Source organism: Mustela nivalis, assembly GCF_964662115.1.
Source record: "Mustela nivalis genome assembly, chromosome: X".
Lineage (NCBI taxonomy): Eukaryota > Metazoa > Chordata > Mammalia > Carnivora > Mustelidae > Mustela > Mustela nivalis.
Window position 1 is genome coordinate 1,740,508 of NC_139040.1, and position 23,578 is coordinate 1,764,085.

Sequence of the window (23,578 nt, forward strand, 5' to 3'; positions counted from 1 at the left end):
AACCAGCTCTACAGGAAATATTGAAAGGGGTCCTCTAAGCAAAGAGAGAGCCTACAAGTGGTAGATCAGAAAGGAACAGAGACCATATACAGTAACAGTCACCTTACAGGCAATACAATGGCACTAAATTCATATCTCTCAATAGTTACCCTGAATATTAATGGGCTAAATGCCCCTGTCAAAAGACACAGGGTATCAGAATGGATAAAAAACCAAAACCCATCTATATGTTGCCTCCAAGAAACTCATTTTAAGCCTGAAGACACCTCCAGATTTAAAGTGAGGGGGTGGAAAAGAATTTACCATGCTAATGGACATCAGAAGAAAGCAGGCGTGGCAATCCTTATATCAGATCAATTAGATTTTAAGCCAAAGACTATAATAAGAGATGAGGAAGGACACTATATCATACTCAAAGGGTCTGTCCAACAAGAAGATCTAACAATTTTAAATATCTATGCCCCCAACATGGGAGCAGCCAACTATATAAACCAATTAATAACAAAATCAAGGAAACACATCAACAATAATACAATAATAGTAGGGGACTTTAACACTCCCCTCACTGAAATGGACAGATCATCCAAGCAAAAGATCAGCAAGGAAATAAAGGCCTTAAACGACACACTGGACCAGATGGACATCACCGATATATTCAGAACATTTCATCCCAAAGCAACAGAATACACATTCTTCTCTAGTGCACATGGAACATTCTCCAGAATAGATCACATCCTCGGTCCTCAATCAGGACTCAACCGGTATCAAAAGATTGGGATCTTTCCCTGCATATTTTCAGACCACAGTGCTCTAAAGCTAGAACTCAACCACAAACAGAAGTTTGGAAAGAACCCAAATACATGGAGACTAAACAGCATCCTTCTAAAGAATGAATGGGTCAACCGGGCAATTAAAGAAGAATTGAAAAAAATCATGAAAACAAAGGATAATGCAAATACAACAGTTCAAAATCTGTGGGACACAACAAAGGCAGTCCTGAGAGGAAAATATATAGTGGTACAAGCCTTTCTCAAGAAACAAGAAAGGTCTCAAATACACAACCTAACCCTACACCTAAAGGAGCTGGAGAAAGAACAAGAAAGAAACCCTAAGCCTAGCAGGAGAAGACAAATCATAAAGCTCAGAGCAGAGATTAATGAAATAGAAACCAAAAAAACAATAGAACAAATCCCCGAAACTAGGAGCTGGTTCTTTGAAAGAATTAATAAAATTGATAAACCTCTGGCCCGACTTGTCAAAAAGAAAAGAGAAAGGACCCAAATAAATAAAATCATGAATGAAAGAGGAGAGATCACAACTAACACCAAAGAAATACAAACTATTATAAGAACATACTATGAGCAACTCTGCGCCAACAAATTTGACAATCTGGAAGAAATAGATGCATTCCTAGAAACATATAAACTACCACAACTGAACCAGGAAGAAATAGAAAGCCTGAACAGACCCATAACCAGTAAGGAGATTGAAACAGTCATTAAAAATCTCCAAACAAACAAAAGCCCAGGGCCAGACGGCTTCCCAGGGGAATTCTACCAAACATTTAAAGAAGAACTAATTCCTATTCTCCTGAAACTGTTCCAAAAATATAAATGGAAGGAAAACTTCCAAACTCATTTTATGAGGCCAGCATCACCTTGATCCCAAAACCAGACAAGGACCCCATCAAAAAAGAGAGCTATAGTCCAATATCCTTGATGAACACAGATGCAAAAATTCTCACCAAAATACTAGCCAATAGGATTCAACAGTACATTAAAAGGATTATTCACCACGACCAAGTGGGGTTTATTCCAGGGCTGCAAGGTTGGTTCAACATCCGCAAATCAGTCAATGTGATACAACACATCAATAAAAGAAAGAACAAGAACCATATGATACTCTCAATAGATGCTGAAAAAGCATTTGACAAAGTACAGCATCCCTTCCTGATCAAAACTCTTCAAAGTGTAGGGATAGAGGACACATACCTCAATATCATCAAAGCCATCTATGAAAAACCCACCGCAAATATCATTCTCAATGGAGAAAAACTGAAAGCTTTTCCGCTAAGGTCAGGAACACGGCAGGGATGTCCATTATCACCACTGCTATTCAACATAGTACTAGAGGTCCTAGCCTCAGCAATCAGACAACAAAAGGAAATTAAAGGCATCCAAATCGGCAAAGAAGAAGTCAAATTATCACTCTTCGCAGATGATATGATACTATATGTGGAAAACCCAAAAGACTCCACTCCAAAACTGCTAGAACTTGTACAGGAATTCAGTAAAGTGTCAGGATATAAAATCAATGCACAGAAATCAGTTGCATTTCTCTACACCAACAACAAGACAGAAGAAAGAGAAATTAAGGAGTCAATCCCATTTACAATTGCACCCAAAACCATAAGATACCTAGGAATAAACCTAACCAAAGAGGCACAGAATCTATACTCAGAAAACTATAAAGTACTCACGAAAGAAATTGAGGAAGACACAAAGAAATGGAAAAATGTTCCATGCTCCTGGATTGGAAGAATAAATATTGTGAAAATGTCTATGCTACCTAAAGCAATCTACACATTTAATGCAATTCCTATCAAAGTACCATCCATCTTTTTCAAAGAAACGGAACAAATAATTCTAAAATTTATATGGAACCAGAAAAGACCTCGAATAGCTAAAGGGATATTGAAAAAGAAAGCCAAAGTTGGTGGCATCACAATTCCGGACTTCAAGCTCTATTACAAAGCTGTCATCATCAAGACAGCATGGTACTGGAACAAAAACAGACACATAGATCAATGGAACAGAATAGAGAGCCCAGAAGTAGACTCTCAACTCTATGGTCAACTAATCTTCGACAAAGCAGGAAAGAATATCTAATGGAAAAAAGACAGCCTCTTCAATAAATGGTGCTGGGAAAATTGGACAGCCACATGCAGAAAAATGAAATTGGACAATTTCCTTACACCACACAAGAAAATAGACTCAAAATGGATGAAGGATCTCAATGTGCGAAAGGAATCCATCAAAATCCTTGAGGAGAACATAGGCAGCAACCTCTTCGACCTCAGCCGCAGCAACATCTTCCTAGGAACATCGCCAAAGGCAAGGGAAGCAAGGGCAAAAATGAACTATTGGGATTTCATCAAGATCAAAAGCTTTTGCACAGCAAAGGAAACAGTTAACAAAATCAAAAGACAGGGGCGCCTGGGTGGCTCAGTGGGTTAAAGCCTCTGCCTTCGGCTCGGGTCATGATCCCAGGGTCCTGGGATCGAGCCCCGCATCGGGCTCTCTGCTCAGCGGGGAGACTGCTTCCTCCTCTCTCTCTCTCTGCCTGCCTCTCTGCCTACTTGTGATCTCTCTCTCTCTGTGAAATAAATGAAATCTAAAAAAAAAAAATCAAAAGACAACTGACAGAATGGGAGAAGATATTTGGAAACGACATATCAGATAAAGCACTAGTGTCCAAAATCTATAAAGAACTTAGCAAACTCAACACCCAAAGAACAAATAATCCAATCAAGAAATGGGCACAGCACATGAACAGACATTTCTGCAAAGAAGACATCCAGATGGCCAACAGACACATGAAAAAGTGCTCCATATCACTCGGCATCAGGGAAATACAAATCAAAACCACAATGAGATATCACCTCACACCAGTCAGAATGGCTAAAATCAACAAGTCAGGAAATGACAGATGCTGGCGAGGATGCGGTGAAAGGGGAACCCTCCTACACTGTTGGTGGGAATGCAAGCTGGTGCAGCCACTCTGGAAAACAGCCTGGAAGTTCCTCAAAATGTTGAAAATAGAACTACCCTATGACCCAGCAACTGCACTACTGGGTATTTACCCTAAAGATACAAATGTAGTGATCCAAAGGGGCACGTGCACCCGAATGTTTATAGCAGCAATATCTACAATAGCCAATGGAAAGAACCTAGATGTCCATCAACAGATGAATGAATTAAGAAGATGTGGTATATATACACAATGGAATACTATGCAGCCATCAAAATGAATGAAATCTTGCCATTTGCGACAACATGGGTGGAACTAGAGCATATCATGCTTAGCGAAATAAGTCAAGCAGAGAAAGACAACTATCATATGATCTCCCTGATATGAGGAAGTGGTGATGTAACATGGGGGCTTAAGTGGGTAGGAGAAGAATCAATGAAACAAGATGGAACTGGGAGGGAGACAAACCATAAGTGACTCTTAATCTCACAAAACAAACTGAGGGTTGCTGGGGGGAGGGGGTTGGGAGAAAGGTTGGGATTATGGACATTGAGGAGGGTATGTGCTTTGGTGAGTGCTGTGAAGTGTGTAAACCTGGTGATTCACAGACCTGTACCCCTGGGGATTATAATATATGTTTATAAAAAATAAAAAATTAAAAAAATAATAATACAGAAAGAAGGAAAGAAAGAAAGAAAGAAAGAGATTGACTACTACTCTGCTCCAAGTGATTTGCTTGGAAAAGTCAGGGCACACTGAACATTAATTTAAATAGGCTTGATAATAATTAGTTCTTGATTAAAATGCCCTTACTTTATGCATGTTTTCCCCATATTGCTGCTAAAACTTTGAAATTGCAGATCTAGCTCATTCAACATATGGGGAATATATGCCCTGGAACTTTACTAGAGAAAACCCTCATCGTTGTCACACCGATGAAGCGCATCGCCCTTAATTTCTGTCTGAACAGTCTGACCTTTTCCCCGCCAAGTTAAATGATTGCGTTAATATGCAGATGGAAGAATTAAAAAATATATATTTTATCTATTTCTTCGAGAGCAAGCGAGCACGAGTGGGGCGGAGGGGCAGAGGGAGAGGGAGAAGCAGACTCCCTGCCGAGCAGGGAGCCCGATGCTGGGCGGGATCCCAGGACGCTGGGGTCATGACCCGAGCCGAAAGCAGAGGCTTCACTGTCGGAACCACCCAGGCGCCCCTGGAAGAATATGTTCTAAAACACTAAGAAACACGTGATAGGATACCTCTTTGAATATTATAATATAATATAATACAGTAATAATAATATATTACTAACACATGATAGGATACCTCTTTGAATATTATAATATAATATAATAATAAGAATAATATATTACTAACGTCTTCAATACTGAGGTTTAAATGCTCTAGAGGTATCATCCTTTTGTCCATTTTCTAACCAGTTGCAGAACTGGGTGACAAGACTCATCACCTGGTATGTTATAAACGTACGTGATCTGTAACTAAAACGCTATGCTATCAAATAAGGCATTATAATAGAAAGTATGGCAGGCATCCCTGCGTGTTTTTCCCTCGAGTGTTGGTCTTTTGGGAATCAATAAGTCACAATCATGTAAACCTCAAAAATAAAGTCACTAATTTTATTAGGCGTTGTGGTCAGCCTTTCCTCGTGTCTTTTTAAGAAAAATAAATGGGGGCACTGGGTGGTTCGGTTGGTTAAGCATCCAGCTCTTGATTTCAGCTCAGCCATGATCTCAGGGCCATAATATCAAGGCACATGTTGGGCTCCACATTCCGTGCAGAGTCTGCTTGAGATTCTCTCTCTCCCTCTCCCTCTGTCCCTCCGTTTTCATGTTCTTTCTCTCTAAATAAGGAAATAAATCAATAGAAAATATTTTTAAAGATTTTATTTATTTATTCGACAGAGAGAGTGACAGGGTGCACAACCCCTGGCAGGCAGAGGCTGAGGGAGCAGCAGGACCCTGGGAAGCAGGGCACCATCCAGGACTCTGGGATCATGATCTGAGCCAGAGGCAGATGCTTCACCGACTGAGCCACCCAGGTGACCCAGTAAAATATTTTTTTAAAAAAGAAAGAGTACTGGATATATTGTTATAATTAATTGAATGTGTTACCATGCTTAATGTCATATGAACCATAATATTTGAGGTGGTATTTTTGATTACCTGGTGCTATAAACTTATTTTGTACCCCCAAAATTTGTTTGGTAAGTTTTAATTCCTAGTTCCTCAGAATGTGAACTTATTTTGCAATCAAGTGCTCTCCCCCTGAGCTATATTGCCTCTGCTAGAATGTGAACTTTCTTTAAAATAGGTTCATTGCAGATGTAATTAGTTAAAATGGAATACAATTGAAGCCCTTATAAAAAGTGGAAATTTGGACACAGAGATATACACAGTGGAGAATGCCATGTGCACACTGGATTTGTGCTGCCATATACTAAGGGTACCGGAAGCTAGGATAAAGAAATGGGACAGGTTCTCCCTCAGAGTTTCCAGAAGGATCAAACTCTCCTTACACCTCAATTTCCAACTTCTATCCTCCAGAACTGTGGGACAATAAATTTTTCTTTTTTGAGAAATTGCCACCCAGTTGATGGTAACTTTTATTGCATCCATAAGAGTCTAATACACCTGGGAAAGGTTTATTCCTCTTGAATTTCCAAAGGAACTGCCTGGGTTTCTTTTTTGACACTAGCTCTGAAGACTTTGCGATGCTCGCCCACATATTGTGGGAGGGTTGGGACCTTGGTTGCCAAGGAAACCTCAGGGTTTTGTGGGAGCTGGCCATGTGTATTTCCCGTATGTACTGCTCTGTCACCCGTCACCAGTTTGGGCTGCTGAGGTTAGGCCCCTCCTCTGTGTCCTTGTTGGTGGTTTCCCCAAAGCTCTAGTGAGCTGCAGACAAACCAGCTTATGATTTCTCCAAACCACAAGTGTGTGTGTGAGGAGGGCAGTGATCAGAATCCCTGGGGGGAATGTCAAGGAAACGTTACCTTTAGGCAAAGAGGTTGTGAGCAATCCAGTAAACACTTGCTACTAAGAGTGGTAGTTCACTGTAAGCAAGTTGTTTGGCCTTAACTGGGATGACATACTGGGGAAAAGTCGGGACAAATCAATTCTGCCTGAGTTTGTGGTCCTCACACACTCCCTGGCAGAAATGAGCCTTTTCAGGGTCAGTTCACACAAGAGTGGAGCCAGTAGAACATGGCCTCTAGACAGAGCCTAGGCCCTCCCTCTTGGGACATTGAATTCCTCCTGTAGTTTTGGTTTAGAAAAGAGCAGGTACTAGCTGACAAAGACAGCTGCCTCTAGGGAGTGGGAGATGGCTAGGCAAAATGCCACTTTTCAATGGAGAATTTTGGCTTAGGTCTGCAAAGAGATCCCGTCCGACAGGAATCTGTTTGACTCCCAGCTTTGGTATTCCTCTAACCTCAGTACATCACTCAATAGCCTCTGGGTTCACTTATCACCTGGACCTGTATAAGCACTTCTGATATGACACAAATCTCCCTCTAGTTCATTACAAACACTTTTTTTCCGACTGACTTTTGTAGTTCACAGACATGAGCAGGTTACTCCTCTTCTTTACAAACTGCTAGGGTGGTGATACTTCTGTGGAGATTCCTGCAGTCTGCTGCATATCTGGAGCAGAAGTCCAAAGATCGAATGGGCACCATAGGAACTGCACAGCCCCATACACGTTCCCTGTGGACCTGCTCCCTTTCCTTGCCCCTCTATTCATCACTCTGGGCCCCATCTACACTAACCTTTTCTCCAGGTACCAAATATCTTCTAACCATTTAACTCTGTCCTCTACAGGATGAGCTTCTTGGCTGTGGAGAGTTTGCCAGGATTGTGAGACCCGAGAGAAGGCAAATAACCAAGGTGAGGCCAAAGATCAGTGCCGCGATTGACATGGCGGTAGTTCACAGTCTATGGCATAGTGAGAGGGAATCCAAGAAGCAGTGGCAATCTTGCTGAGTTGTGGATTTGGATATTACTCCATTTTGCAAGCAGTGTACTAGAGAGAAGGGAACTGGGCATAGAAAGACTCCAGAGTATGGCACAAAGTTATTGCTGAGTTTATAACTGCATACTAACTCTGCATGCTCAGATTGAGACACCACAAGTTTGGACACAGAACACCCACCAGGAGCTATAAGATAGAGAGCTACCAGAGCTTACACAGTGTTCCCGCCAGCCACAGTAGAGACACCACACTGAAGTCCCCAGATGTTCATCACAGAACCCAGTGTAGTCATACATTAGGAAAATGGCTCACGTAGCTCTATAAGACCTACATTAACAAAGCTTAACAACAAACCCTGAAAGGCTAGTAAGTGAACAAAGTGCATAGTGGAAAAAAACTGAACACATAAATAAGGTAAACAAAACTTAGACTCTTAACAACATAATAGCCAAAATGGCCTCTATGCAAAACTTCTAGATATGTGAAGGAAAGAAACATGACCCATAAACAAGGGAGAAATGTGCCAGTAGGTCCAGAAATTGCTAGGATGATGGGATTAACATACAGCAACTTAATACATCATTATTTTTTTAAGATTTTATTTATTTATTTGACAGAGAGAGAGATCACAAGCAGGCAGAGAGGTAGGCAGAGAGAGAGGGGGAAGCAGGCTCCCTGCTGAGCAGAGAGCCCGATGTGAGGCTCGATCCCAGGACCCTGAGATCATGACCTGAGCTGATGGCAGAGGCCACTGAGCCACCCAGGCTCCCCTACACACAGCTACTTTAAGACAGCTATTGGAAATAAATATGTTCCAGAATTGAAAGGGAAACATAAAAATAATGAAGGAAACAATGAGGAAAGGTCTCTATAGGAAAGTGATATCTATAATGAAGAACCAAATGGAAAGTCTGGAACTGAAAAGTACAGAAGAGGGAAATATGGAACACCATCATAGACCACAAGTACAGAACTAATTTTTTACCAACACTCCAAATAAAATCAGTGTCAAAATGAATTTTTTTCAAATGCATCCTGACCCTACACCTCCCCTCAAATACAAAAATTAATTTAGGCACATCCTAAGACCTAAATGCAAGGCTAAAACTACAGGGCTTCTAGAGGAAAACAAGGTAATGCCTTTGCAAATGTGGGTTAGGGAAAGATCGCTTGGGCAGGACCCATTAACTAATCACTATAGAAGAAAAGAAAGGATGCAGTGAACCCTCATCACAGTTTAATCTATCTACTTATGAACAGACACCACTAAGAAAGTGAATAGACAAGACATAACAGGGAGAAAATAGTCCCAACAGGTATATCTTATAAAGGACTTGAATAGGCAGTTCATTAAGAAGGATAGCTAATCATCACACAAAAAAGTATTCCATATCATTAATCATCACAAAAATGCAAATTGATAGCACAGTGAAATACCACAATGAGTCACTGACCAGAATGGATAAAAGTTCAAAGGTGACAACATGAAATTTTTGAGAACTCCAAGAAACAGGCAGTACTGATGGGAGTCCAAATTATCATAACAGCTTTGGAAATCTGTGAAGAGTTTCTCATAAAGTTAAACATAACCCTATTCTGTGGCCCAGCCATTCCAATGCTAGGTGTTTATCCAAGAGAAAGGAAAACAAAAGTCCAGAAAAAAGACTCACAAACAGATGTTCACATAGGCTTTGATCACACAAGAATATTAGTAACACACACAACTGTAGAAACCTTGATAAAAGTAACATGCCAGGGGCTGCAAATGGATGATTGCATAGTAGAGGCAGCTGTAGAGTTCATCAGCTGGGTACCTACCAACATAAGTCTTGCTCCTGTTCTGTGAAGCACTGACATGTGTCTTGCTCTGCCTTCTTCCATCTCTGTTTGATTCCTCAAAGAAATAAAAACCACCATTTAACACATGCACTCACACAAGCGCTCACACATTTTCTCATTCATTCACTCATACACGAACACAGGTACACTCACTCATTAGCACATACTTACTTATACTCATATACACACTAACTCACGCAAACTCATACATACTCATACACCAGACATTTTTACTCTAGAATACTTTCACACACACTCACATACATTCGCTGACACAAATCTACTTATACACATTAACACTCAAAAATATATACTTGGACATCCACATAGTCATACATTGACTCACACACAGTTATGTACAGACAAACTTGTACATGCTCACAAATTCATACATACTCACACAGTCACATACAAGACACATTAACCCATGTATACATTTATACACAGGTGCATTCACTGACATCTGTTCATTTCACTCTTATGCTCATATATAGAAACTTACACATTGACACACATTTTCCCTGAACACATTAACACATATAAATATACACCCACATACCTGCATACTCACATAGTCACACACACTCATGCACAAAGTAACACATACTCGTACATGCTTACACTCAACACCCATTTACATACATTCACTAACACAGTCTTACATACTCACACATATTCATACACATTCACTGACATACTTATAAGCACACACTCACAAACTCATACATACTTCCACATACTTACTCATACACACACTTACAGATACTATAACACGGGCTGGCTTGATTTTGATGCTCTAGGTCTGGATGCCCAGAGGCCCCATAAGACAGGGAGGGATGCTGGGGTCTTGGGCTACTTCCTGCTGCCCCTTACCCTCCCTTATTCCTGGAAGTTCCCTAAGTGGCCTGAGAATCCAGACAGCCACTGAACACTCCCAGCAACATTCTGTTCACTGGAACCATCTGGCTCTGCTTAGCTTTGTTCCCTTGCCAGGTCTATAAGCCAATGTTCCCTAGATGTTCACCACCTTTTGCAATGAACACACTGCCAAGCTGGGACACTTGGGTGGCTCAGTCGTTAAGGGTCTGCCGTTGGCTCAGGTCATGATCTTAGGCTCCTGGGATCAATTTGTGCATCGGACCCCCCACTCAGCAGGAAGCCTGCTTCTCCTTGTACCACCCCCTAACTTGTGTTCCCTCTCTTGCTGTGTCTCTCTGTGTCAAATAAATACATAAAATCTTAAAAAAAAAAAAAAAAAAGACACTGCAAAGTTCTCATGGAGCTTACCCCACATATACTCCCATGTTGACCAGGCCACTGTTTCCCCACTACACCCACATCCCCAGTAGGTCCTTCCCTCAGTTGCCCACAGTAGATGCAAGACTCAGTTGAAACATTCAATAAACTTTATTGAAGAGAAACATTTACTGAAACCATCGAAGACAGGGAATGACAACAGAGAGAGGAACATCTAACGGCCACTAGAGCCCATGGGCCATGGCCTCCCCCTCCTCTTGGGGTCCCAAACGAGGTGCCTCTGCTTCCCCCAACACCGTGGCCCTCCCGCCTCAGTCTCCCTTCCTGGGGGCCCCACAATCAACCTCTGGCCAGGACGACGGACGCTGGCCACGCACGTCCCCTCACCCCAGGGCACGCACCCTCCCCTCTGGCCGACATGCTGGGGCCTGGTCCCGCCCCATGGTCTGCACTGGACAGTCCCAGGATGGCGGAAAACGCAGCAGGGGACACTCGGCCAAGCCGGGGACACGGAGTCACAAGAAACAACGGGGTGGCACATCAGAGCACGGTTCCCGTGGAGACTCCCGCTGGCCACCTCAGTCCTTGGTCGGTTCCTCCTTCCCGAGGTCACGGGGCGAGCAGCAGCCGTGCCCTCGGGCATCCTTCCGGCCGTCTCCTGGAACTGGGCTGGGGATCTCGGAGATGGGACTGGGGACAGCCGCTCAGAGAAACACACACACACATCTCCACGAGAACAAGCAGCGGCCGGCTTAAATCTACACCGAGAAAGCAGCGGTGGAGCTCACAACACTGGGAGAGAGAGCGAGCGGAGCCCCGGTCGCCACTGAGGCTCACGGCAGGTCCCCGGGCTGGGGGGTGGCTGCCCCGGTGGGCCAGGACACCCACCGCGGGCTCTTGCACACCTCAAGGCTCTGCACAGGAACGGGACCTAGTGGGGTGGGGGAGTAACGTGACACGTGGGTCATAAGGGCCCCACAGAGACACAAGTGGGTTTCCCAGAACATGGAGCGATGTGCCCCGGGGGGTGTACATGAGGGTGTCCCTCTTGGGAGACCCAAGAGGCTGGCACCTTTGAAATGGTCCCTAACATCTCCCAGTCCAGTGTGGATGGCAGATGGCTCCGGGTGCCCCTCACCTAGACTGGGGCTGACCACTCAGGGGTGTCCCAAGCCAGCTCCCCACGTTGGCAGGGATCGGAGCCTTGGCATTGGCAGCTGCTGAATTGTGATTCATCAGGCCAGTCCCAGGTCTCCTTGCCCATGTTCTCCTGGTCTCCAGTGACACTGGACAAACAAAAGCAGAAACACGTCGCACCACGAAGTCCTCCCCCTCCCTCCTCTTCCTCTCCTCTCCCTTTTCCTTCTCTTTCTCCTTCACCTTTTCCTCTTCCTTCCTATACTTTTTCTCCTCCTCCTTTCCTCCTCCTCTTTCTCTTCCTCTTCCTACTTTGGAACAAAAGTTTCCCTGCACATCCAGCCACACTAGAGCCAGCTGTAGGGTACTGGTCGGCCAGGTATGCGGCCACCCACCTCTCAGGCTAATCCGAGACTCGGTGTGGCCCCGGGGTCTTCGCCTCACGGTCTTTGCTCCCCTTGCCCTCAGAGCCCTTCTAGGCTGTAGGGGAAGGAAACTGCCCGTAGGCTGGTGCTGGGCGACCAGGGCGTTTGGGTCTCCCGCTCTCCCTCGTGCAGGTGCTCGAGGGTGTGGCCTTCTTGCCTTCTTGCTCCCCTAGAGCAGTGCAGACAACCCTAAAGACAGGCTGGACTGTGTGGCATCTGCTCCAGGGCATTTCCTCTTGGTTGCGCAAGAGCTGACTCTTTTTGGTAGGACTGGCCCTGGGGAAGATTCCTCCAGGCCCAATGTGGCCTGAGGGCCAGTAGGCATCTTCAGCTTGGAGCCCATGGGGTGGGCAGATAGGGGTGGCCAGACAGTGGGACCAATGACCAAGTCCCCAGCTGCACCTTCTTCAGCCTCTGTGATGTCGAAGTCATTGCCTGCATCTGGTGAACCCCATGTGCTGAATGTGGCAGCCTGCCACTTGTGTCTCTGGCACCTCTTCAGGGCACTGCTCTTGGCCATCACTGAGCCCCGTGTGGCTTGGTGAGCGCAGTCCCTTTCAGCTGATAGAGGATGAGGGGGCTCAGCCTGGGTCTGGCTTCTTTGCTCCTCCACCCCACTCGAGCACGCTGTTGTTTGTGTGGACTGCCCCTTTCCATTCTTGCAATAACTCTTCCATTTCCTTGGCCTGGAGTAAGAGGAGCTGCCCTGTTCTCCGGAGCCTACTTGGCCTTGGGCTTGGGATGGCTCTTTTCCCAAGCCCAGTTCCCATTTCCCGACTCTGCTGCAGCCTGTCTCCTCTGCCTTACCAAGAGCAGGTTTGGAGCATTGCTGCACTGCGCCTTAATGTGGCCATCTTCTCCACAGCTATAGCAGAACGTGTGGTGTTTCCGTTTTCCTGAACCTCGAGACCTGGCCCTTAGCACACGTCCCCTTCGGTGCTGTCCTCTGCCCCTCCTGCGTCTGAAGCCTTGGGAAGGCCTGGCCTGAAGAGTGTTGCCAGGGGCAGGGAAGGACACTGCTCTGAAAGCGTTGGCTCTGGCAGATGACCTTATGCCTACATCTAGCCCTGGTATCCTCTCCCTGTCTGGACCAAAAGTGGCCTCCCACTCCTCTTCCTCACGTAGGAGCTTCACCAGTGCCAGGAAACCAGGTGGCTTCCTTCGCTGTTTCATCAGCTTAAGCCTGTCTCGAAGTTTGTCAGTAAGGGTAGCCCCATTTAAGACTTGTTTCAGGCGAGCCTGATTCACATTCCTCCGTAACACTGCATTTTTTTGTACGGCTCTTTGGAGCAGGGGTTCCAAACGCAACACAAAGCTGGAGACTTTCTCTCCTACCTCCTGATAGGCCTTACAAAATTTTACATGGGCAATTTTGCGGCTCTCCACAGGTCCAAACACCTGCTGCAGGGCGGCCAGGCACTCCTCCACAGTTATAGCAGCATTGCTGGCCCGCAGCCCGCTGATCACCTGCAGAGCGGGGCCCCGCAAGCACTCCATCAGCCGCCGCCTCTTTTCACCCTCAGGGACCTGCCACATCTGTAGCATGTCAGTGGTGTGCTCAAGCCAGGCTTCAAAGGCCAATGCCCCTGGGATGGACACAGTGTTCCCAGAAAACACTCTTAGTTCTCTGTACAACACTTGTTCTAGCAGTGGCTGCACTGCGGCCCCCAGGGTCTGGGCCCAAGTCCAGAAGTCAGGAGATATGGCCAGTCTTGGAGCAGGACAGTTGATGTCCGATCCAAGCACCCTGTTCATGTCAGACACTGTCCGCCTCTCTTCCTCTAAGAAGTGGTTCAGTCTATTGAGAAATTCCCCATCTGAGTTCCGGGGTTTTACAACCACTTCCCAAGGCCCTCCCTTTCCAGGTATTTCCCTGGGGATCAAAGAATAGTCAATATCTTGGGCAAGCTCCAAGAGAAACGCTTGGGCATTCTCTTCCCTCCTAAACATCCTACCAATGACCCTATACCTGCCCAGGTGCCTGAGAGCCTCCCGAAGAGTCTCCTCGAATTCATCCTCACCACAGTCCTCAGGAATCCCCAGGATGAGCATGGACCGCTGGGTGTTCAGGTGTTCCCCCCTACACCAATCCTGCAGCAGAGTCAGTGGCATGTCCCCAGTCTCTGCGGAGTCTAGTTGAGGGGGGAATGATCACTTCGTGATGCACATAGATCAGAGTCAAGTCCCAGGGCGACAGGAGACAGACCAGGTCTCCACAGCCTGTGAACAGGAACCGGACGAGAGCGAGGTTAATGCCCACACCCTCCTCCCACCGCCAGGTGACCCTCCTCCCCCGGGGCGGCGCCTCTGCCGCCCAGGCTCGATCCCTGCCCCGCCTTCCACCGACCCGCGGGGGGCCACAGCCCCCTCCTCCTCCTCCCCCCCGCCGCCCCCGCAGGCTGCCGCAGTCCCGCTGGAGCGGGCGGAGGGCGGCCGGGTCTCCCGGGGGCCAAGCGCACCCTCCCCGGGGTCTGGTACCTTCCTCTGGGTCGGGGTCTTTCCCGGCGGAGGTCCCAGCAGGAGGGGCGCAGGGGCCGCGCGGCGCAGCGGCCGGGGGGGGGGGGGGTGCGCGCCTCTCTCCCCGGCTCTCTCGCGCGGCTCTCTCTCCCGCTTCCTCTCGCGGTCCCTCTCTCCGCGCGGCACGTGGGCCAGCGCGCCGGCGCCTGCTCGCCGCCACTCTCTGCAGTGCGGACTCGGGGCGGGGGCGCGGGGGCGGCGGAGCGCGGACCCTCCGCGTCGCCCCGGAGACCGCCGGGCCATTGGCGCGCGCGGGTCACGCGGCCGGGCTGCGGCCACCGCCGCGGGCACCCCGGGACCGCGCGTGACGTCAGCTGCTCCCCCCCCCCGCCCATCCCCGGCCCCCTGAGGGGCCGCTGGCACAGGTGGGGGGACCCGGGGGATCCGCGACTCGGTGCCCCCATCCCTGACCCAGCCTGGTCCACCGCCCGCCGCTCCCGGAGCGTGCCCTCGGCGCGCCAGCGTGGCGAGGGTTCCACACCCGCGGGGGCCCCCAAGTCCGCGGGGAGCCGCGGGAGAGGGGCTGGGCAGGCCGGAGATGCGCCCGCGGGGCGCTGCGCTCTGGCGTGGGTGGGGAACGGGACTGGGGGCGGGGAGGGCGTCCTGGGGGCCTCTTCGCCTGCTGCCCCCCTCCTCCACCCCGACCAAGACTGGTCCTGTCCCAGCTCGGCGGGCAGCACCTCGTCCGGGTGCCATTAATTACGTGGAGGAGACGCCTCGTGCGCACACTCGAGCACTCACGCTCTCCACCCCAACGGAGGGAGGGTCTGCAGTCCCCCAGGCTTGCTGCGGGGTGAGGGCGAGGCCGCTGTGGGTGCACGCACGACCCGCCCACCCAGACCCACTGGCCAAGGCGCGTCGCTACCCAAGTGCCAGTGGCCTGTCCCTAGAAAGGGTGACCCACCGTTCTTGTTTGCTTGGGCTTTTTCCATTTTGAGGGCGTCAAGTCCACTGTCTGAAAATGGAGCTCAACATCTTGGGCCTGCATTTTCCTCCTGGAAGTAGGCTGTGGGTTGTGCTGCATCCCTAGGACCCCAGGGCCATCAGAAGAATGGAGCGTGTGGCTGCCCTCATGCAAAGGGTCCAGTGCTCTGTGTGCTCCTGCCTGCCCTGCTAACTACATCCTTGATTCCTGTGGGCAGGACTCTCCCCAGTCACACAAGGAGGAGCCTGTGCTTGATGACCCTTGGGAGGCTCACTCACCCAACCAGGTCTGGAAAGCCGCCTTGTACCAGGTGGGGCATAGAACGCTCCACTCACATTCCCAGTTTAGATCCTAAATTGGTCCCCATAACTCTTTGAGGCTATGTCTCTTTTGGTTGTTTCATCCACATTAGAATTTACTTCCACTCACAGTCCTGGTAAGGAAGAAAAATCTTCCTCATATTTACTAGAGACAAAACTGGCTATGCCTCATATTTGTAGGTTTCCTTCTGCTCAATCGTGGGAAAATGGCAAGACTGTCTAAAATTGTTTTCTCCAAAACTCGTGATTCACTTTCCATGGTATATGGAATGGGATCTAGTCAGGAGTGCCTTGAAAGTCTACCACATGTGTCTTCTTTTTCCTAAAACATCTAGGAGGTTACTCAGAATCCATGTCTCTAATAAAACACTTGGTTGCCAATTTTCAAATCAGCTTTTTGTGATCCCAGAAAGGCAATGAAATAACATGGTGACCTGGAAGGCTACATACTGGTCCAAGTTTTGCCACTCTGAGGACTTAACCATCTGCTCAACTTACAGAGGCAGAAAGGGAGTCTCAGAGAAGGGACACAGCCAGCCCAGTCACACAATGAGTAAATGGCAAAGTTATGAGACATTATGGAGAGATGCAAAGTACAGCCAAGGCAGAGGGGAATCCAGAATTTCTCTTGGCGGAAACACGTAGAGGTCCCAATCAGGTGCAATGAAGCAGGCTGTGGCTGTCCTGCATATCAGGAAAGAGGGGTTTAGGGACACCAGGGTCGAACTGATTGATTTCGACATGTTCAGTTTGAAAGTTTTTGAAACCTTTTGTAATTGGAGTTAACCTTCCCTCTCATTTTAGGGCCTCCTCAACTCTCTGCTCAAAGGACAACAAAGGATAATGTCTCCTCCACTCAATGTCAATGTGTCCTCCACTTCTATTTGAGAAGACCCATGAAGCAAGAAAAAATATCTTGTTTTTATGTCCACATTTTCTTGCATGGTAGCTAGCACAAAGGCACTAAAATTGAGGAACTGATAGATAAATGTCACTTATAAAGTGGAAGAGTAATACAGCATGAAGTACACCACCTCCACAGGGATGGGCTTCTCCTGGCTTAGGCCTCTAGTGTCAGGGTTACCTAGGAGGCAAATTCTTGAGCCCCACCTCTGGGGATTCTGATCTGCTGGGTCTGAAACACACCTGGGAATTTTTTTTTTTACAAGAGCTTCTGGTAAGTAAGTACTATAAAAAATACATTCTACAATATTTAACATACAAAAAGGTATAAAAGTGCAACCAATACTTCTATACCTAGCACCTAAGACATAAAACACTGCTAATGAAGTTAACCTCTTTGCATATTCCTTCTCAATAGCCTCCAGCTCTCTGCCCCATAGAGGGAGGCACTGTTCTTCATTTACATTTCTTTGCATTTCCTTATGTTCTCTTGTTTTAGACTTTATATAAAAGTACTCATCCATTTAGTTAACTAATCATGTTTGTGAGAACTGCCATTTTGAGACATGCAGATTTGTTTCATCAATTTTTAATTCTGTATAATATCTCATTGTAGGACTGTGTATGTGTACAAAAATTCATTTATAAATTTCCCATTGACAGAAGTTAGTTTCTTATTTTTAGCTCTCACAAATAATGTTGCTCTAAATAATCTTGGAGAGTTTCACTAAGGTGTGTACCTAGCTGTGGCATTGCTGAGTCAAAGAATATTTTCAGTTTTAAGATAAATTGTCAAATTGTTCTCGAGGTTGCTATACCAATTTAAACCTCTATCAATTTCCACATCATCATCATTTATTTTTTAAGTTTTAATTCAGTTAGCCAACATATAGTACATCATTATTTTCAGATGTAGTATTCAGTGATTCATCTGTTGCATATAACACCCAGTGCTCATCACATCACATGCCCTCCTTTAAAAATAAAAAGACTTATTTATTTATTAGAGAGAAATAGCTTGAGCAGGGTAAGGGGCAGAGGGAGAGGGAGAATCCTTGAGCAAACTCCCCGCTGAGTGAGGAGCCAGACACGGGGCCCCATCCCAGGACCCTGAGATCATGACTTGAGCTGAAATTGAGAGTTGGCTGCTTAACTGACTGAGCCACCCAGGTGCCCCCACCAACATTTAATAGTATGTGGCTCATATATTATTTCATTGTGCTTTTATTTTGAATTTCTCTGATTATAAATGAGGTTAAATACCTTAGTTAGGAGTCCATTTCTGATTCCTTTTGTTTGAAATTTTTATTTTTCCTATTTCTTCATTGGGATGTTTCTCCTTTTTTTATGTTTCATAGAAGTAATTAATTTGGGAACTTTTTCCATTAAAGTTATTTTTGTTGTGTAACCAATTACCCAAAACATACTGGCTTAAAACAACCATTTTATTCTGCTCACAATTTTGTGAGTTAAGAATTGGGGGAAAGTTTGGCTGGGTAGTTCTCTCTTGAGATTTCTCATGTGGTTGAAGGTGTAATTTGGAAATTTAATGATATGAAGGCTTAACTGGGCTGTAAACCCAAGATGGCTCATTCACATGTCTAATATCACTGATCATTTTGGGTACTCAGAGCCAATAACATTCTAATTTTTACACACACTTGGGCTACAATAGCTCTTTTGAATCACCAGTCTTGGATCAATGAAATTTTTTATGTGGACTATAAAAAATTTCTGTGGAAGAATACATGGATAGACAGAAATTACTCCCCTTAATTGTTCAAGATTGTTTTTGAAAGATTTTATTTATTTAATCATGAGAGAGAGAGAGAGAGAGAGAGAGAGAGAGAAAGAAAGAAAGAAGCAGGCTCCCCACTGAGCAGGGAGCCCAATGCAGGACTCAATCCCAGGACCCTGGGATCATGACGAGCCGAAAGCATCCCCCTGACCATCTGAGCCACCCAGGAACCTGATTGTTTAAGATTGTTAAGTGTTAAGTTGTGTCCTCCCAAAATTCATATGGTGAAATCTTAACCCTCAGTACCTCAGAATGTGCCTTTATTTGCAAAAAGGCCATTCATTGCAGATGTAATTACTTAAAAGTTATGCAGTCATCATTTTGCATTATTTTTAATTAATAAACTTTATTTTTTAGAACAATTTTTGGTTCACAGCAAAACTGAGTGGAAAATATAAAGATCTCCCATATACTCTTTACTCCCCCCAAACACAGCCCGCCCCCTATGTAATTGACATCTCACTACAGTGGTACATTTGTTACAATTAGTCAAACAGTTTACATTAAGATTTACTCTTGGTCTTATACATCCTCCTGGTTTTGACAAATGTATAATGATACGTATCCACCATTATAATGTCATGCAAAGTGGTTTCCCTGCCCCCCAAATCCTCTGTGCTCTGCTCATTCATCCCTCCTTCCACACTAAACTCTGTCAACTACTGATCTTTTTACTGTCTCCAGTTTTGCTTTTTCCAGAAGGTCATGTAGTTGAAATTATATAGTATATATCTTTTCAGATTGACTTATTTAATAATATGCATCTAAGATTTCTCCATGTCTTTTCATGACTTGATAACTCATTTCTTTTTAATGCTGAATAACATTCCATTGTCTGGGTGCACCATATTTTATCCACTCAGCTACTGAAAGACTTCTTGGCTGTTTCTAAATTTCAGCAATTATGAATGAAGCTTCTATAAACATCCGTGTACAGGTTTTTGTTTGGACATAAATTTTCAGCTCTTTTGGATAAATACAAAGGAGCACAACTGTTAATCATATGGTAAGAGTACGCTTAGTTTTGTAAGATAACTGCAAACTGTCTTCCAAAGTGGCTTTACCTTTCACATTTCCACCAGCAATGGATGAGAATTGCTGTTACTCGACATTCTCACCAGCATTTTGTGTTGTTAGTGCTCCAGATTTTGGCCATTCTAAGGTGGGTTGTGGTATCTCATTGCTTTAATTTACATTTCCCTGATGACATATGATGTGGAGCATAGTTTCATGTGCTTACTTGACATCTGGTATGTCTTATTTGGTGAAGTGTATTTTCAGGTCTTTTGCTCATTTTTAAATAGGGCTGTTTGTTTTCTTATTTTTGAGTTTTAAATGCTCTTCATACATTTTGGATAACAATCCTTTATCAGATGTTTGTTCTGCAAATATTTTCTCCCAGTCTGTGGCTTGTCTTTTTTTTCAATCTTTTAAAAATTTTTTCATTGTTCCAAGATTCATTGTTTATGCACCACACCCAGAGCTCCCTGCAATACGTGCCCTCCACAATACCCACCATCAGGCTCACCCATCGTGTCACCCGCTCCCCTCCAAAACCTTGTTTCTCAGAGTCCACAGTCTCTCATGCTTCATGTCCCACTCCGATTTACCCCAACTCCCTTCTCCTCTCTAACACCCCATGTCCTCCATGCTATTTGTTATGCTCCACAAGTAAGTGAAACCATATGATAATTGACTTTCTCTGCTTGACTTATTTCACTCAGCATAATCTCCTCCAGTCCCATCTATGTTGATACAAAAGTTGGGTATTCATCCTTTCTGATGGAGGCATAATACTCCATTGTATATATGGATCATATCTTCTCATTCTCTTGACATTGTCTTTCACAGGATTTTTTAATTTTAATGAAGTACAGCTTATCAATTATTTCTTTCATGAATTACGTCTTTGGTGTTATATCTAAAAAGTCATTGCCATACCCAAGGGCACTTAGCTTTTACCCTGTGTCATCTTCTAGGAGTTTTATTGTTTTGTGTTTTACATTTAGGTCTACAGTCCATTTTATTTTTTTAAAGATTTATTTATTTATTTATTTGAGAGAGAGAGAGAATGAGCAGGAGGGGCAGAGGGACAGGGAGACAGAATTTCAAGCAGACTCTGTGCTGACTGTGGAGTCCAGTCTGGGACTGGATCTTATGACCCTGAGATCACAACTTGAACCAAAACCAAGAGTCAGACACTTAACCAACTGCACTACCCAGGCACTCTTTTTATTTTTAATTTTTTATTAACATATAATGTATTATTAGCCCCAGAGGTACAGGTCTATGAATCGCCAGGTTTACACACTTCACAGCACTCACCATAGCACATACCATCCCCATAACCCAACCACCTCTCCCAACTCCCCTCCCCCCCGGCAACCCTCAGTTTGTTTTGTGAGATTAAGAGTCTCTTATGGTTTGTCTCTCTCCTGATCCCATCTTGTTTCATTTTTTCCTTCCCTATCCCCCAAACCCCCCACTTTGCCTCTAAACTTCTTCATATCAGGGAGATCATATGATAATTGTCTTTCTCTGATTGACTTATTTTGCTCAGCCTAATAGCCTCTAGTTCCATTCACGTCATTGCAAATGGCAAGACTTCATTTCTTTTGATGGGTGCATAGTATTCTATTGTGTGTGTGTGTGTGTGTGTGTGTGTACCACATCTTTTTTTAAGATTTTATTTATTTATTTGACAGAGAGAGAGATCACAAGTAGGCAGAACAGCAGGCAGAGAGAGAGCCTGATGCAGGGCTCAATCCCAGGACCCTAAGACCATGATCTGAGCTGAAGGCAGAGGCTTAACCCACTGAGCCACCAGGTGACCCACCACATCTTCTTTATCCATTCTTCTGTTGATGGACATCTAGGTTCTTTCCATTTTTTAAATTTATTTTTGTGAAGGGTGTAAAGTCTGTGTCTAATTTTTTTTTTTTTTTTGCATGTAGATGTCCACTTGTTCCAGCACCATTTGTCTAAAAGACTGTCTTTGCTCCTTTGTGGAAGATCTGTTGACTATATGTTGGTCATTTTATGGGCTCTCTATTCTGTTCTATTAATCTATTTATCTATTGTTTTGCCAATACTACACTATCTTGATTACTGTAGCTTTACAATAAGTCTTGAAATTGGGTAGTGTCAGCCCTCCAACTTTGTTCTCTTTCAATACTGACTTGGCTATTCTGGGTGTTTTGTCTCTCCATATAAACTTTAGAATCAGTTTGTTAATATCCACACAAATAGCTTGGTGGGATTTTCACTGAAACTGCATTCAACTTACAGATCAATTTGGGAAGAACTGACTTCCTGACAGTATTGAGTCTTCCTAATTTTTTCATGTTATTTGTATTTTTCATCATTTGCTTGATTTGTGGGGAGAAACACATAGCTTGTAGTATTATAGTGCTGAGAACTGGAATGGTGCTTTGAATGGAGATTGTATTGAACAAAATATGATGTTATAAACAGAATTAAGTGGAAAATAAGAATGAGCAATGGAACTGCTTGTTTCTAGGTAGGAAAAATATGAGTAATATTTTCATGGAAAAAGAAGACATGGGTTTCTTCAGACATTTGGGCACTCATAAAAAACACAAAGTAGAGATTTTGTGTAATACTTATGTAATATTATGTCTTATAAATTTTTAGGATTATCTTTGTAGTACAGTAAGCTTGGACTTTGGAGTTCCTTCGTGTTTTTCTGGTGGGAAGGTGGGTTTTATTCCTTATTTCAGGCTGGCTTGTGTTATCATATTTACTAGACTTCACTTATTCAGGTCACAATGATGGCCGTTCAAGAGTATATGATGACTGGAGGGTCCCAACGACTGAAGTCGAATTTTACACTTCTGAAGAATACATAGGAAGCACAGGGATATTGTAGGCTGGAGAATATTGTCTTCCTGCTTTTGATATGATGAAGGAGGATTGCCTTGTGGAGGCAACATGTTAATGTTGCTCACCTGAAATCAGTAGTGTGTAGGCCTAGATTTGGACAAGGTGGAATGTCCTTATCTTGGTCAGTAGTTCTTGTAGCTAACCACTATCCTGGAAACCTTGATCAGCTCATGGAGACATGAGGTTTTGTCCATGCCTACCTACTGCTTCATGAGTCCAAGCCTTGAGCAGTGATCTTATGTGAGAGTGGTGACATATCAGCATCTGGCTCCAGACTTAACATTTCTTGTTCTTGGGTCTAATAACCATGAAAACTCCAGAAATGTAGGTTTCCTGCCAGCCTTTTGGGAGGGGCTTCAGTTTTTCATTTTTGAGGGGTCAGTTTTCCAAAGGATGCCAAATTAACAGACCAGTAATAGTTCTCTATGCAAATGCTCCACTCAGGGGCTTAGCATTTCTATTCTAGAACTTTTAGTCTTTCACTTTTAACATTACTGTGGTTCTTAGCAACCAAGGAGGATGGAGGTAGAAACACATTCCGCGAGTTTAGTCATCCCAGCATGTGTGCAAGCTCTTAATTGCCACAACAAAATTTTCACTATACAAAAATTTCCTTTTAGTCCCATAAGGAAATGAGTTATAACACCTAAACGCATACTTCAGTGAGAGATTAAACTTAAATCAGTATCTCAAAAAATGACAATATCCAATATTTCATACTGGATATCCAATATTTCATATGCAATATTTTCATATCCAATATTTCATAAATGGAGTCTTAAGTGTCCTTCACCCAATAAGGAATGTATATCAA

The 23,578-nt window shown here is 44.7% G+C and overlaps 1 protein-coding gene and 1 long non-coding RNA gene across 2 annotated transcripts in view; both read right to left on the bottom strand.

The window, feature by feature from the left end:
- Positions 1-23,578, bottom strand: part of LOC309856038 — a 1,055,650-nt gene that overhangs the window by 382,975 nt on the left and 649,097 nt on the right. The gene's annotated exons all lie outside the window — the stretch shown is intronic.
- Positions 10,975-15,162, bottom strand: PNMA3 (PNMA family member 3). The gene is made up of 2 exons (XM_082717136.1): positions 14,877-15,162; positions 10,975-14,618 (listed from the first exon to the last, which is right to left on the bottom strand). Exon 2 carries the CDS (start codon positions 14,508-14,510, stop codon positions 13,119-13,121), a length of 1,392 nt encoding a protein of 463 aa, XP_082573262.1. The 5' UTR covers positions 14,511-14,618; positions 14,877-15,162; the 3' UTR covers positions 10,975-13,118.

Coding starts and splice junctions, on each gene's coding strand:
- PNMA3 (XM_082717136.1), bottom strand. CDS start 14,510: ATGCCACTGACTCTGCTGCAGGATTGGTGTAGGGGGGAACACCTGAAC.